The following is a 17309-nucleotide window of genomic DNA, read 5'->3' on the forward strand; positions in this document are numbered from 1 at the left end:
CGCGATAACAAAGATGTAGTTTTATCGATGCGAACTGGAACCATCACTGCACTAGCGGAAATTACCGAACAAAAGGATCTTACAACAAGATTGATTCTCATTTCCGGATGTTTCACATGATGCTGGTAACGATAACGCAATGAAATGGAAGATAATTATCGCTTGTAACGGAATGGAAGTCAAAGATATCAACGTTTCAAAAGTGAGTTCCAGAGACAGGATCGTAATAAATTTGTATCACCTACTCTTTCCGAATGCGAATCAGTCTCTCCATTCTTCCATTTACGCAGGTCTGTAGCTAGGATTTTGCTTCGAAGATTGCCTAAAAATGGAATGCAATAATATTATATTAGTAATATTATTTTTATTAAAGTAGGTTTGACGACTAGAGATGGCTGACCAAATAGTTACTGAAAACCGAGAAAAACTTTAAAGAAATTTCTCAAAACAAAGACAATGGAAACAAAAACGGTTTTCACGTGGTTTTGCGCGGTTTTTTACGCGGCTTAACGGATTAACGCGGTTTTTTACGCGGATTTTCCAATAACGGCGGTTTTTTAACCCATTCATGCCCATGTTGTAAGTGGACAAAAACTTTTTTAAGCAGCTATAACTTTTGATTAAGGCAAGATTTGCTCACAAAAACAAATAGGCTAATAAATGTGACTATTGCCTTTCATTTGAGTATTTAAAGTTACAAGGATCAGCTCTAGAACTAAAGTTATTGCAATTAGTCTGATTGGATTCCGCTTGTGCAGTGTTGCCAGGGACAGTTTACGTTGATGACGGAAAATGAATTTTTCATATATCTTCGTTATGTTGCAATATTATTGAAAACTGATAAAACTTATAAATTTAGACTGTCTTTGACTACGTTTTCCACGCAAGTGAACTATTGTAAATATTCTAGAAGAATTGTATTGATCATTGGAAGGTCAAAATTGAGCAGCTTCTAGCACTGCGAGGGAAGCACCTATCTTTATGAAAATAGGCTTTTCCTGTTTCTAGACACCACCGTTTTCAGGGAAAAATAATTTTGAAACCCTATATACACTACAAAAAAGTTGGACATGAAAGGGTTAAGCGGATTTTCCAATTAAAAAGGTTTTTGCAAAAATATCCTTTTGAATGCAAAAGACTTAGAAGGTTTTCGGAAAGATGGAAGAGACGGGTCTGGAAGACTCCTTATGACCCGCACCTCAACAACATGGCTATTTTCGGAATGGACTTGACGAGTAGGTGCTAGAAATTTATGCTTGACGCTATTTTGAAATCCAAGATGGCGATTTCCGGTTTAGCGGAAATTCTCTACAGTTCAATCAATATTTTCAGAATGGTCTTAACATGTACAGTGACACAATCTCATTTTCGTACACCGCTATGCGGAATGCTTATATGCATTTTACAAGTAAAAATTAGTTTACGAGACATTTTATTTATGTAGAAATAGTTTACTAAACAGAACATGGAAGATACAATAATTATCTTTGTAGAATAAATGCTCATTTTTTCAAAAAAAATCATAATTCTAAAGATAGTCAAATATACACGCAATCTCATATTCGTACAGTACACATATTTTTTCAAAAATCAATTTAAATTTCTATAATAAATATTCAATATTGTACCTTTTGTTTGTAATTACAGTTTTCAATCATATCGGAATGCTGACCACTAGTTTTTGTGTGCATTCAACTTAAATTTTATCCCATTCTTCTAAATAGTAGTTTCTAAGCTCATTCTCATTATAATTCGGATAGTTTCGCACTTTTCATCCAAATACTCCCATTTATTTTTCTAATCAGTTAATAAACGGGGTCCGCAGTGGAGAATCCATAACATTTAAACAATTATAAATTAACTCTAAACGTTTTTTGCACGCCTTATGCTTTAGGTTCATCTCCTGATCGAATTTTCAATATCCACCATTTTTTAGTAAAAGTACCATTTTACGGAAGCTTTGCTTTAAAATTTATTTTAAGATATTCATATTAAAATACACATTCTGATCCATCATTCCATCAATGAAGACCAAATTTCTAGCACTTCTAGTAGACATATAATACCACATACAATATAAGACTATTACGTCCAGGTCTGATTTCGAATTTCTCCACTCAAAATAACAGCCATTTGAGTCAAAGATGTTGAATTTGGACTCGTAGACAAAGTTTAACATCTTTCCAATATTCCAATAAAGTTGTTTAGTGTATAAAAATCAATTCTTTGTTTTTCTCATTGATGAACAGCTTTTTGCTCAGAACACAGGCATTGTAATTGTCCGTTCTCCGTACATTAAGAGCCGTACCAGAGCAGACTTATACTTAAATGCTATGATTCAATTTATTTACCATGTATATAACATTAATTACTTGATTTTCCCAATTTTTCTAATTAAAAATCGTTTATCCATCATCGTAAATTTTATACAGTTCAAGTTTTTCGCAACATCTGTTCTGCATTTCGCCACATCAAAGTTTTTAACAACATGTTAATTAGTTGGATGCAACCTTTGAACAATTTCAAAGATTTTATGAAGTGATTTAGCTTCATTTTGGTGAGTAATAATTAGTTTCCGTCCCATAATGGTAGTTAGTTTACTTTTTTTAACCATTACGTTAATTTGAGGAAATTTCTTAAACTAGTGTTGAGGAAACTATGCCAATGAACACTTTTCTGTAGTCATAAAATCTATGATTTCAAAGTTAAATAAAAAATAAAGAAATAACAGGTCTTAAATTACAAATTCAATGACTTTTCAAAAGTGTACGAATATGAAATTGTGCCATTTTCACACCAAGTAATGATTTTTTATGTGTAGTGTACGGAAACTTGCACACATTAGATTACAAATGATAAGAAAATGACAGATGATGATTCTACTACCACATTTACAAAACAATACCTATATTAAGTAGCGCAAACATTTATGATACAATTTCAAACACATACACTAGAGGTGTACGAATATGAGATTGTGTCACTGTAGGTGTTAGAAACAAATAAATAAATAAATCTGCATCATTCGCGCAAGGTTGTCCATGAAAAGTTGATTTTTGACGCCATTTTGAAATCCAAGATGGCGTCTTCTAGCTTAGCGAGATTCTCTATAACTGAATCAATATGAGTATTTTCGGAATGGTTTTGACGAGTAGGAGAAACATTTCGATGTTTGACGGCATTTTGAAATGCTAGATGGCGACTTTCGGTTCACCGAAATTCCCGCATGAAAAATCTGGGCGATCACGGTTTGTATTTTCAAGAATGTTCGTGTCTCAAAAGCAGTCTAGGGACACCTTCAATGGCCACTTGATTTTCGATGAATTTAAATACTTTTTCAAGTAGTTTGAACCATTCCTTTGTCATGGTATTGCTTTGCATAGGACTCATAAACCCATATCTCCAAAACAAGAATTCCGAACGAAACAATTCGCAAGTGACAAGGATGGATGGAAAGAGTTTGCATTACAATCGACTGAATGTACGGCTTTTGTGTCATCGACAATAATATAATTGCCAACATAGTCTAGACACTTGACACTCTTTTTTATATGCTTCAATGCAGATGAATTTCATTCTGAACATTAATTACACAATTTAACTTATTCTATTAATTTTATTACTTTTTAATATCATACATTTTTTTTTCATTTTAATCATATTATTAAAAATAAACAAAATGATAAAATGAATAGAAAGATTTTTTTATTAATTTTATATTTTTTCATCTTGTTTATTATATTCATTCTATTCGTTTTATTGATTTTATTAACTATCCTCCTGCCCTGTTATTTATGAACAACAACGTTTTCAAACAGCTTTAACTTTGGGGTTAAACAACATTTGCTCACAAAAAACAAGTAAAACTAATAACTGTGACTTTTACCGTTTATTTGAGCGCTAATATTTCTTGTAACATATCCGAAAAACTGAAGTTTTGCAATTGTTCTGATTGGATTGGAGCAGAGACATTTTCAGTTATCGGAGAAAAATTGTATTTTGATATATCTTTGTTGTCATCAAATATTTTTGAGAGCTGATAAATCTTATCAAGTTAGATTGTTTTAGGGTACTTTTTCTGCCCAAATTATTTATTGAAAACTTTGCAGGAGACGTGTATTGTAAAAATTGAGCAGCTTCTGACACTGCTAGAGAAGCACCTATCTTGATCGAAACAAGTTTTTCGCTTTTCTTTACTCCAACACTTTTAGGAAAAACGGTTTTGGAACTAATAATTAGTCCAGGTGTTTGCGTTTTGAAACCCTATATGTGTTAGAAAAATATTAGTTATGAAAGTGTTATTTTATCCATATTATTCATATTCTTTGTCTTATTAATTCAACTATTTTTTTAATTATTTCTTATATTTCAATCATTTTATTAAATTGTTAGTTGTTCCCAGTTCATATACTTTATTCAGTTTTTTCATTTTATTAATTCGATTTAGTCAGCTCTTTTTATTATTGGATGACTGTTTGTTAGCATGAAACAATTTAATTTACTCTCTTAAATTTATAACTTTTTAGTATTGTCTAATTTTCATTTGAGCTAATTTGATTTATTTACTTTATTATTTTTTTTATATTAATTATTCTACCCATTCTATGAATAACTTCGCGTGGGAAACTATTGAATGATGCAACAGTGGTATGTATGTGAAAGAAATATCTCATCTCATTGATAGGTGGATTAAATCGGATTGCCTTTCTCATATACAGAAAGGCTATGCAATCACCTGGAGGGCCGAGTGTCATATACCATTCTATTCAGTTCGTTGAGAACGTCGAGAATGTTGAAAATGTCTGTCTGTGTGCCTATGTATGTGTGTATGCATGTGAATATGTATGTGTGTATGTATGTGTGTGTCAAATAATGTCACTCAATTTCCTCAGAGATGGCTGGACCGGTTTGAACAAACTTACTTTCATATGAACGGTTTAACGCTGCCAGAAGACGCAATTGAATTTTTATATGATCGGACTTTCGGTTACGGAGTGACAGGTTGAAGAGTGCGGCCACACAATAAATTTCCATGTAAACTGGCGACCCTATTATGTCCGAATGATGTAATATATATTCAAATTCGTTCAACATTACTTAGATTTGCGGGTCTAGTTCACTAATGACCAATCAAAGTAGCTTTGACCACATTGGCCTCCTATGACGGATCTTGATTCCACCCGGGGAACTTGCCAAGTTCCCGAGCTAATGTCACACCTATTTCCCAGCAAACGTTTAACAGATTTTTACAAAGATTTACAAACATATAATACTCCCATGGACTTTCATTCAACTGAATTCCATTCAGTTCTGACTTTTGGTTCCGGATTTACAGGTTAGTTATTGTTATCACAAAGAAATTTCTCATATAAACCGATGCAATCGTAATACATAGGGTAAAAATCTATTAAAATGAACATCAAATTACTTCGATTCACAGACTTAGATCACTGATGGAAAATCGAAGAATATTGGTCACTACCGATAATTCCGCAAGGACCGGGCTCCGGGCATATTCGAGAGCTAAAGCCACCTCGGTGATGACTGCACCAATTTTCATTAACGTAGTCTCAAATAGAAGGTATAAAATGCAGTTGGGTGTTGCACTCCTTCAATTGTCCCCCTCCTTCACCCCCATCCCTTCTTCTCACCTTCCGTCACCCTCATACACTCTCTCTCACCCCCTCTCTTAGTTCAACCTCACATCCGCAGTATGGCACAATAAGTTAGGTGGTTCCTGACGCATCCTCCCTCTCCCATGAATTCCCCCTCCCAGTAAAGCTCAGCCGGAATTGAACTGGAATTCTGGCTGGTTCCAGTTCGTACACGGGCTCCAGTGACACAACCGATTCTAACTAGAATCGGTTGTGTCACTGGAGCCGGAATACGAACTGGAACCAGCCAGAATTCCGGTTCATTTCCGGCTGAGCTTAACTGGGCTGTCCTCTATGAAGACAACATTGAACTCCCGCTGATTAAGCTAATTAAATATTTTTGTTGGTTTCAAGTGTGCCAGCGTCGACCTCTTGTTCATCTGGTTCGTGGCAGTTGGCACTTGGTATCCCAAGTAGCAATTTTTGTTTCAGTAACTATTTCATAACCAGTTGGCAACAAAAAGTAGAAGCTGTTGCGACTGACATCTAACTTCTTGCGCGAACCAAAAAGCGCAGTTTTAGGCCGATTTTCAACATAATTATGATTGAGCAAAACAGTGAAAAACTAGTTCCCGTTTCGTTGCAATAACGATGCGAGAATAGCTAAATGAAATCATATTGTTGTCATTATGTTGAATACAGATCTCAGCAAGATTACTTAATTATACCTTTTTGTCGTTGACGTGGACTGTCAAGCGCTACTGAAAAGTGACTTATTTTCATACAAATATGTTTAGATTATGTGACCAGTGGAAATGAAAATGAAGACCGAGTCAAAGTATATGTTGATTATTTAAATATGAACTGTAGTGTCATTCTACATATCAAAAATGGCCAATGAAGCATCAAATTTCTCTGCGCATCATAGTCTATCGAGCAGAGTTAAAAATATTCAAATTCATTGAATGAAAATTGATCATATTCAGCCGCATTCATTTTCAATATTCAGTGACGCAGCTGAAAACGTCAAACGAACAAACCGCCCATTCATCCATGCACATTTTCATTCGTCTCCGATTATTACACGAAGCGACCGTACAGTATTGAATCAAACGCATCAAAGTAGGCCCTGGCACAATGTAAGCGATGATGATTGTTGTTTCATATGCTTTACCAGCATTTGAAAACATTTTCCTAGATAATTAGTGAAATGAATATATTGTACGATATTCAACGGAATGAACAAGGATGGATATTTGAATGAATATTATTTCTATTCACCACGAGTCGCATCAGATTCATTTTCAGCCGTCAAAAAAGAACTTCGATTATTTTTAACTCTGCTATCGAGTGATATTTTATTGCACTTCTTATTATTTCACGCGCTCTTGGTGAAATGAAGTTATCAATAGCATTTTAAAACAATTTTTCAAGGGGAAAACCGAAACACATTACATTACACCAACATTATGCAATGAAAACACACATTAATCATAAATTAGGAACATAAATCGCCTTAACTGTAGACATTTATAAAGGTTCGCGAGCCGGTTGAGATTTTATTTTCGATGAATTAGAAAATGATGCAAATAAATAGCATGTCTTTCAAGCCATCCAGGGTCGAATTAAGGATGTGATTTTGGTGAATACGAAACAATACGCTTTTCGAACAAATTTATATCAATGAGCAAAGATTTCGATTTGTGTACAACTATTTTCCAGCATACAGTTTTTCTCCATTGAGCAATTTTCAGTTCACATCAAAATATATCTTTCCTTAATATGACCACAGATAACAGACGTTTAGGCTCGATTTGAATCGTGTGTAAATACCCGCCACTGAAATTCCGAATAAATTAGACGTCTGAAACACGTTTGGCAAACGTTTGCAGATGGCGCAGTGATCGATACAATGCAGTTAGAGTGCGGCTGTCAAACACGTGTAGCAAACAGTTGCGCAGATGGCAATAGTGAAACACGGATTTCCAACGTTTATTAATTTGAAAGTTTACACAGGTTTTTGAAGAAATTTTGTTCTAGCCTAAACGTCTGTTATCTGTGATATGACCCTGTGTTGTACCATTCTTGCTGAAAACGTTCTAGTTGCAAAATCGTATTCTAGTCATATGTACGTATCAGGCACATATCATCATTATACCTTGAACTCCCATGTATTGATGAAAGGTGTTCGCAACACTGAATTGACTAAGTGATAACTAAAGTTCAGCAAAATAATAATTAAATTGTATTTTTGTTTCCATTACGTTACGAAAATTTACTGGTGACACTTCATACGCTACACTTCCTATTATACAGGCGTCGAACTGTATGGTGGCGCCAACTATAACATGTTCGGTGTATCGGAAAAAAAATGTAAACATGTAACATGTATGACTTTAACGAGAAATTTTAAAAGGAAGTTATTCTTTTACCGCCGAGGTAGCATTAATACAAATAGTTCAACTATTGGGTCATACTCCTAAGACACATTCCAGCGTTAGGGGACAACGTTTGCACGCATCATGCAACTGTTAACAGCTCGTATTTTGAAAAATTCTACGATGTACGCTCAAAAAACTTAATTGAATACTTTAAAAATCCTAACACAACGTTAATGTTATGGGTTTGATGTTTTTCAGGTTGTCCTTTCATTCTGAGAGGTGAAAATGTCGCATTAGGGGACAACAGCGCAAAAAATTGATTTTCCAACCTACAGTTGTATTTATCAAAAAACCTGCTCTGTCTCAAACTTTAGAGCATCCATTTGTTCTAGAAATCTGATCATCGATAGTCACAGAACAATACTGTATACTTAGATTTTCGAGTTTTTAGGAAATTTTTTTCACGACCGCTGCGAATACTGCGTTAGGGGACAACACCAAAATGAACACAAACGGTCGCATATGAAGTGTTGTCCCCTAACGCGACCGAAGTGTTTGTTGAAGCTCAAACAAAGCGATGTATATTACCTCTGAACCTGTGAATAACTCAAAATAAAGATTTGAAATGCCAAACCAGATGTATTTCTAGTTTCACCTTCATGTGTTTTATTAAGAAATCAAATTAATATTAAATGAGAACAGGACACACCGCATACCACAGTGTGGCCCGGTATAGAAGAGATTGTAGACCACAATCGCCACTTTCTAATGGATCGAAAAAGTGGGTTCAAGTAGTTTTGGTAAGTTTAATATATTATTGACATCAGTGGCGGATCCAGGGGGAGGGTCTTGGGGGTCCGGACCCCCCCCCCCCCCCCCGGAAAATTTTTAAAATCCAGATTCGATTACAAAAACTGATTTTAATAAAATGAGGGTATTACATATTAGGTATTGTACTATGAACATTTTAAAGTCGAAATTTTGGACCCCCTCCGCAATTTTTTTCTGGATCCGCTCCTGATTGACATAGGAAAATATATGAAATAAAATTAACTGTGTCTTAGGGCGACTCAATTTTTTTTTTATTTTGTTCACCAAGTTTTTTTTAATGTAGGTTTGGTGCACTGACTTTGTTTTTTGACCTTATAAAATCTTGAAAATAAAACTGACTGGTGATTAGGGCAGATAAAATACGTCATAGGGTTATTCAATATTTTTCTTGTAACGTTACAAATACACAAATGTGACTCTGACGCAATTCAACAAAGGAAAGACTGTCAAACGATTATACTCAGTCGAGCAGTTATTATATTTACATATTGTATATAATGCTGTCGCGAAATACGAGTAATACGGTTGAAAACAAAACAACATCCTCTGACGTTTGCACAACTGTTTCTACTCATAGATCTGCAAAACGACACTTATTAGTAAGGATTGCGGAAATTAATCAAAATGTAGCCGTTTTACGCAATTTTTGGAAAAGAAGGGTAAGATCCAGCTTTTTGAAAATTTAAATATATTAGAGTACAAAAAAATTCGTTAAAAATTTCACACAATTGCGGTCTTATGGCTCGGATGGCTGGCTTGTCATTGAATTATCTAAATAATAGAAAACTGGAGAATTTCGTGAAATTGTATCTTTTATTAGCGAATTCTAAGAAATGCGTATCCTCAGGATAACAATTTGAATTTAACATGCTATAAAAACATAAAAAAACTGCATTAAACTACGATGTTTGGTTCATGTTGAAGAAAATCTATCCCGAAAAGACAAATCGGGTTAGTTTCAAGTGGTCAATAATTATCCTGCTAATTTGAAAGAATGTGACGACGAGTGAGTGTTGTTCCCTATGACCAAATTCTTCCGCGCGCTCTCATACTTATTTGGTATTGTAATGCGTTCCATTCTATATCTTTGAAATCACTTCGAACTCTGTTCTGAAATTGTTGATTTATCCTTAGATAGCTTATTTACTGATATATGTAATAAAAAACTTGATAATTTTTCGATATTATAAGGCCTCCCCTTTAATGGAACCCCCCCCCCCCCTCCCCACGCACCTGAGACCACCCATGACACTGCATGGCTGCGGTATTGCTGAAATAGGTTGGTTATATCTTTTATGTCCATATACTGTTCTGTAGGCTCTCAAAGTAACTCTGCAGAAGGATTTATCGTATTGCAATGGAAAGCGTTAGGGGACAACACTTCAGTGCACCCCTCGGAAAGAACGATTCCAAAGCTTGTTATATACAAATAGCATATTTTTAGAAAGGTATTGATGAGTACTAATAGCTTCTAAAAAGATTTCATAGATAGCGTGCTTTGTTTTCATGAAAAATTGAAAAAACATGATATTTGCGTTAGGGGACAACGCAAAAATGGTCAATTTTTGCCCCCCTTTTATCCGACGATCAAGTCACTCAATAAATCTGCTTCCGAAGATGAAATCTTTGTACAATATGTGAACAATAAAATGGTATTTAAGATTATTCCAAATAAATTTTCTTGCAAACCTATCGGTGTGGTACGGAAAACTCAATTCAATTATTAAAACGAGTCATAAATGTATTACTGGTTTTCATTGACGATCGTCATAAAATTCTTTTAAAAAATTTCTATATATCTATGAGTTGGGAGCCTTAAACCTACACCAACATATTTCAGAACAACTTTTACTTATATTAGCAAATTTATTTTTATGAGGTAAGCGATACAAGTGCGTGGAATGTGTCCTAAGAGAAACGCAGGGAAATATTATTACAAGAAACAATAAAATAATCAATTTCCACGAAAATTGGAGCTATTTTAAGCCAAAGGTAAATCAAATGTATTTATACTTGAGTTTCACATAAAAATAAATGGATAGGAATAAGAACTCAATGATTATAGGAACTGAAATTGGACGCGATTACAAATTGAAAAATAAATTTTCTCGCAACTTTGATGTTTTTCCAATAAATAGGAACTGATAGTATTTGATTGCTGTAATGCTGCTGCTGCTTTAAACATTTTTCCAATTGAATTATTTGACAAACTGAGTTCGCATGTAATCATTGATTTGGGTCTAAACATGCCGGAATTTTGTCTACGTGGTTTCGATTGACGTTATTGAGAAATTCGTACATTTTTAGACCAAATGTCAGTTAGCATAAGTTATTTACAACAAAATCTACAAGACGCTTCACAGATTAAACAGGAAATTTCCTATTGTTTTCGGAAGGTACTCTATCTTAAAGATTTGTCTCAAATTCATACTACTCGTTCCGTTCTATCTACCACCCTTCTTGTTCTAAGTTCCGAAAATATTTTCAAATATACCAATAATAAAATTTGTATGGAAGGGATTCAATCATTTCGTTTCAAATCAGTAATAACATACATGCCATTTGTTTATATTTTCCCGATACACCGAAAATATTATAGTTGGCGCCACCGTACAGTTTAGTGTCTCTATAATATCAAATGAAGCGCATGAAGTGTCATCGGTGAATTTTCGCAATGTAATGGCAACAAAAATACAACTTATTTTTCGTTTTGCTAAGCGTTTGTTGTGAACTTGTTGATTCAGTGTTGTGAAAGCATTTTGTTGATACGTGTGAGTTTGTGCTGAAAGGCGTAATGATGATATGTGACGGATACATACGTATAACATGAATACGACTTTGTAAACCGAAACGTTTTCAGTAAGAATTTTGGTGTTTGACAATGGGCAATTGTCAAAATACATATCACAAAATCAAAATCGCAACTAAATTTCAACAAACACTGCAATATCAGCAACCAGTACGGAAAATTAATGAACATGTTTTAGCTGGCAACATAAATTACTATTCGGCGACAAAAGATGTTATGAAATAACCTTGATGTTATCTATGCTCAACCAGTGCAACAAAAATAACTTGATAGTTCTTGCGTTTCAACATAGTTCGGACTTAGACAAATAAAATTAGTTGCGATTTGCTACTTGGGTATACTTACCAAGTGTAATAAGAATATAATAGACATTTCCACATTGTTATATTGAACGTAATCAGCTATTAAATCATAGTTTGGATCAATCAGAATGGTACAATTTCACCACTAGGTGGATTAAGATAGGTGTTTTAACTTATGCATTGCAAATATGGAAACGATCTACGGGTCAGTTATGCAAATACCGCTAGCCGCGTCAAATAAACGAATGAAAACAAGTTTTGTGTAGCAATAAAGCGTTCTATTGGCAGTAAACAAGAGAGGCACAGCGTGCCGCATTGACTGCCTCACCCCCTTATACTCTATATATTAACCCTTGAAATGCAAAAAACGATTGCAGGCTGGTGTCTCTTGCATCGTTGCCTTCTACGATACGGTTTTCTTATCAGTCCGCTAAAATGCATCATTCGTCTAAAAAAAATCAAAATTCGAATACGTATCGGCATTTCATTTCATGTCTAATCCAATCGATGTTGTTGACACTGTGTCGATATCAGCGCTTGATTTATATTGTATCATAACGTGCCGTACAGGATCCATAAACAGAGTAAATAAACCGGTTATCGCATCAATTCAACACGATAATATCGGAACGATCAACGAAAGTTAGAGGCGCTGGAGCGTTAGTCTAAATAGCTGCGTTTATCAGTTGTACGAAAACACTTACTCAGAGATGTCTAACTTGTTTGGAACATTGTTATTCTGTTGTTCGCTCGTAGCAGTCGCAATCAGCGCCGTCCAGCTGTCCTACGAAGAGTAAGTAACTGGTTTGTAAATTTTGAGTTAGCATTGCACTGATTGCCCGTTTGATTGCAGCTACAAAGTGTATCATGTTCAACCGACTACACGTGCCCAATTGGAACTACTGGAAGAAATCAACGAATTCAACCAGGAAATTGATTTTTGGAGTGTGCCTAACCTTGACCATGAATCATCGGTGATGGTTGGCCCAGACACCGATGAGTCCTTCGTAGCGCTCTTGAAGCTAAACAATATTACGCACCGACTGTTGAATAATGATGTTCAGCAATTGATCAATGAGGAACGTGCAAATCAGCACGCGAAATTGCGTACGCGACGTGATGCGAGCGGTGGCAAAAAAGCAACAGAGTTCCATCACTTTTGGACTCTCAAAGAGATCTACGAGTACTTGGATCAACTGGCGGTGACGTACCCGGATCTGGTGCGGGTGACAAGTTATGGTACAACTCATGAAGGTCGCCCGATAAAGGTTATCACAATTTCGACGAAGGGCGACGTTAGTCTGCTGCGGCCAATTGTGTTGATCGACGGAGGAATACATGCCCGTGAGTGGGCGGGTCATATGTCGGTGGTTTACTTGATTCGTCAGTTGGTGGAACATTCGGCCGAAAATATGGATCTTTTGGAGAATACCGATTGGGTGATAATGCCAGTCGCTAACCCGGATGGGTATGTCTATACCCACACAACTAACCGATTGTGGCGCAAAAATAGAGCTCCTGTGAACACACTTTGCCAAGGTGTCGATTTGAATAGAAATTTTCCGTTTCGTTGGGCGTACTACGGTGGGGTATGTCCATGATCGAAGAATTGGAGGCAGATTTTGTATTAATCGTACGATTTTTGTTTTATAGGAATGCAGCATTGGATACGCAGGTGCTACGCCTGCCTCCGAGCTGGAAACGCGCGCTATTATGCTTCTAATGGCAAAGTATGCTAGAGCTACTGCTGTTTACCTGGCAGTGCACACATGTGGAGATTACATACTCTATCCGTACGGATATGACTACGTGGTAGTACCGAATGCTGACCAGCTGCAAGAACTTGGTGAGAAAGCAGCACGTGCCGTGGTAGCGATCGGTGGACCCACGTATCAAGTAGGAAGCGCGGCGTTTTTGCTCTACCCCGCTAACGGTAGTGACGATTTTATATACGGAAGTTTCGGGGTGAACCACACATATACGCTAGAACTGTCCTGCGGTGCAGATGGTGGTGGGTTCATAGTCAATTCAACCGAGATGCAGACGATTGCGAGGGAAGCGTTCGAAATGTTTAAAACATTTGGAGTGTTTGCCGGTGAGCAGGCTGTTACTCCGTTATCAAGCGAATAGTTTCCGTGTCTCAAATAAAACTTTTCATTAGAATAATCCTTATCAGAATCGAATTGGTCAATAAAATGTGAAAATACGAACGTTATCTGAAATTTGATTTTCAATGTATGCTTATCGGACTTAAGTCAACTTCGGTTTTCAGGTAATCAATTTCGATGATAGACTATCCCATGTCGGCAGCACATTTCTCATTCTCAATTTTGTTGTGTTCAGTCGGTGTAGTCCGTTGTAACTGGCAAGATGAAACTTTGGCTACCATTACTTGGTTGTGCGCTACTGTCCTTAGCTATAGCAAAGAGAGTCTCTTACACAGAGTATGAACGATTAGATGTCTTATCTTACAACTTGTTTAATCTAATGGTTTTCATTCTTTAGGTTTCAATTGTACGTGGTTCACCCGGAAACTCGTGACCAGTTGGAGAAACTACACGAATTGGCACAGAATGTGGATTACGATTTCTGGGACGCTCCAAGACTGAACCGTGATGTACGAGTGATGGTCAGTCATTACGATGAAGCCAAATTCGAACAGGTTTTGGACCGACATGACATCACTTATGATCCCGTCGTGGGCAATGTTCAACAGTACGTTGGAGATGAAGTTCCTTAACTAAGAAAACTTTCAAACTTCCATCTTCTAGGATCCTTGATAAAGAACGGGCCACCAATGCTGAGTTCTACAAAAGAGCGAAACGTGATTCCAACTCCAGGTCTACCATCGACTTCGATCATTACTGGACCTTGGATGAAATCTACGATTATATCGAAGAAATGGCTTCTGCTAGCCCCATGGTAACAGTGTTTGACATTGGAACAACCCGTGAAGGACGACCAATTAAAGCGGTGACCGTTTCTTCCAACGGAGAAGTTTCTTTGGAACGGCCTGTTTTGTTCATGGATTCGGGTATCCATGCACGGTAGGTAACCCTTCCTCAAAACCAATCCAAATAACACGGTGTCCATTTTAGTGAATGGGTCGGAGTTATGTCGGTGATGTACATGTTTCACGAGTTCGTTGAACACTCGGAATTGTATACGGAACAGCTTTCCAATACGGATTATGTTATAATTCCCGTACTAAACCCCGATGGCTACGTGTATACACACGAGGTGAATCGTCTATGGAGAAAGAACCGCGTACAGAACAATCTGCTATGTGCGGGAGTTGATTTGAATCGTAATTATCCGTTCTCCTGGGCCTTCACGAGTAATGCTTGTACGAACACCTTCGCGGGAACTGAACCCGCCTCGGAGCCAGAAACAAAAGCCATGATAGGTTTAATGGACCGGTACAAGTCAGCCATGACGACTTACATTGCTGTGCACACGAGTGGAGAGATGATCTTGTGGCCATGGGGCTACGACTTCATACATTGCGATAACTGGGAGGAGCATGACGTGTTGGGTAAAAAGGCGCGTGACGCCATTATAGCCGCTGGAGGAAACGAATGGGAAGTTGGAAATTCAGCTGATGTGCTGTACAAAGCTTCCGGAGCTACCGATGATTATGCGTATCACACTGGGGCACGGTTGGCGTACACTATTGAGCTGTCGGGGGGAGGACAGAATGGATTTGATCTACCCGTCGCTCAGCTGGAAAAAGCCATCCGAGAAGCTTTCGAGATTTATAAGACTTTCGGAGCAAACGCTGGAACACTTCCATTGCCAACGCCGTCTGCATGAATGAATCGACCGATAATAGGAAATGTTCAGTAATTACAGTTAATAACTGATTATCAACTCGTTGCTATAATCATAACATTAATGTAAATTATATAAATGTATTCATCATACCATGTTGAATCATGTTATGATATCAGTAAACTATAGACTACAATCGGTATTTATCATCAATTTTCTTTGAAGTTTGAATAAAAAATCAGACGAACTTTGATAATGCAAATCAATCCAGGTCCCTCAAGAGAAGTTATTAAACTTTTAATGAAGTAATAACCCGAGCAAACGAAAAGCCCATAATACCTCCATGGTCATGGAGTTTGACATGGGTGTTTGAAATGGGTTCAAACCATGAAAACATCATCACCATGGTCCGGTAGATCCCATATAAAATACCATATGTTCGTGTATTTATGGGTTATGGAGACCATTTTATGGTGTCTTGATGGTTGTGAATTTTGTCAAAGACCATATATAAGGTCTTTTCAAGGGGCATTGTGGTCTTTGATCCCATGAGTATTTGCTCGGGATCTGAGTCAGTTTTGCAGCCTAATAGCACATGGTGTTGAATCAGCAGTGGATTCTCTCGAATTTTATTTATTTTGCGAAATAATGGTTGGGATGAACTGAATAGTTTGTTTGGAACTATTTTAGAACATGAGAAGGGTCATCTTTTGACTATTAAATTCTAGTTCCATATTTCACCGCACAGAGGGAGCCAACACTAACTTTTAAAGAAAGAAAGATAGAACATATCGATATGTTCACAAGAATTACTGCAAATGACTTGCTCTGCAACTTTAGCAAGACGATATTGGTAGCTTTATTGAGTTTATTGTTTCCATAGTTGAACCATTTGCAACCGAAAAAAATATTTGGCATGAGGCTTATAAAGCAAATTACATTTTGATCGAGCGATGTTTTAAAAAAGTCAATTTTTGTGCTGTTGTATAAGAATTTCCGAACTAAAAGATGTACGTTACTGTGTATATAAATTTACAAAGACTTCCATACTGTTTATAGATTATAAAATTTTTCAACAGGTATATTTTCAAACCCAAATTCTGCACACATGATGTGATGTCTACAGCAATCGTGCATATCTTATGTGTTTTATATGCAGTTACTTATTATTGTACACATGATCTCCGTGTTTTTCCTTGTACTCCATATCAAACAATGCAATGTAGCATGAATTTCTTCTGAACTTTTTTGCTGTATTCGGGCAAATGCTGGTGCATCTAATTTCAAATGGACAGAACTGTGGACAATCGACTTCTAGCGGATTAAGTTGTAAAACTTTTCAAGATAACTGGTAATCAAGAGTGTCAACATCATACATCGTTAAATAACAATGTTGTTACCCGAATCTCGCTTCGCAAACGCACAAAAACAATCTTCAGCCATATCACTCACTTGAAATGAATTCACACGGAAAGTCATTCAGTGCAAAATAAAACGAAAATAATTCTTGTTTTGCTGGATAGTTGATTTTGACAGATAAATAAAACTGCTTTTTATCTTTTGCGATTATCAAATAATTGTTAAAAAATTAATGAAAAAACGTAATGAATCACCACTTTCT

General features: G+C 36.4%; 2 protein-coding genes across 2 annotated transcripts; both read left to right on the plus strand.

The window, feature by feature from the left end:
* The first annotated feature begins 12492 nt into the window (after window positions 1–12492).
* Window positions 12493–14127, plus strand: LOC131690782 (carboxypeptidase B-like). The gene is made up of 3 exons (XM_058976788.1): window positions 12493–12710; window positions 12771–13506; window positions 13571–14127. Exons 1-3 carry the CDS (start codon window positions 12628–12630, stop codon window positions 14045–14047), a joined length of 1296 nt encoding a protein of 431 aa, XP_058832771.1. The 5' UTR covers window positions 12493–12627; the 3' UTR covers window positions 14048–14127.
* A 107-nt stretch (window positions 14128–14234) lies between these two features.
* LOC131690783 (carboxypeptidase B-like) lies at window positions 14235–15873 on the plus strand. Its single transcript, XM_058976789.1, has 4 exons — window positions 14235–14361; window positions 14423–14632; window positions 14689–14964; window positions 15016–15873. Exons 1-4 carry the CDS (start codon window positions 14288–14290, stop codon window positions 15728–15730), a joined length of 1275 nt encoding a protein of 424 aa, XP_058832772.1. The 5' UTR covers window positions 14235–14287; the 3' UTR covers window positions 15731–15873.
* Window positions 15874–17309: the final 1436 nt, after the last annotated feature.

Source organism: Topomyia yanbarensis, chromosome 3, assembly GCF_030247195.1.
Source record: "Topomyia yanbarensis strain Yona2022 chromosome 3, ASM3024719v1, whole genome shotgun sequence".
In the NCBI taxonomy this organism is placed as follows: Eukaryota; Metazoa; Arthropoda; class Insecta; order Diptera; family Culicidae; genus Topomyia; species Topomyia yanbarensis.

What these genes read in the sequence shown, in the direction of transcription:
- LOC131690782 (XM_058976788.1), top strand. Translation starts at nt 12,628, where the DNA reads ATGTCTAACTTGTTTGGAACATTGTTATTCTGTTGTTCGCTCGTAGCA. An exon ending in GTCCAGCTGTCCTACGAAGA is followed by an intron (nt 12,711 to 12,770) that starts GTAAGTAACTGG and finishes GTTTGATTGCAG; the next exon opens with CTACAAAGTGTATCATGTTC. An exon ending in GTTGGGCGTACTACGGTGGG is followed by an intron (nt 13,507 to 13,570) that starts GTATGTCCATGA and finishes TTTGTTTTATAG; the next exon opens with GAATGCAGCATTGGATACGC.
- LOC131690783 (XM_058976789.1), top strand. Translation starts at nt 14,288, where the DNA reads ATGAAACTTTGGCTACCATTACTTGGTTGTGCGCTACTGTCCTTAGCT. An exon ending in GTCGTGGGCAATGTTCAACA is followed by an intron (nt 14,633 to 14,688) that starts GTACGTTGGAGA and finishes TCCATCTTCTAG; the next exon opens with GATCCTTGATAAAGAACGGG. An exon ending in GATTCGGGTATCCATGCACG is followed by an intron (nt 14,965 to 15,015) that starts GTAGGTAACCCT and finishes TGTCCATTTTAG; the next exon opens with TGAATGGGTCGGAGTTATGT.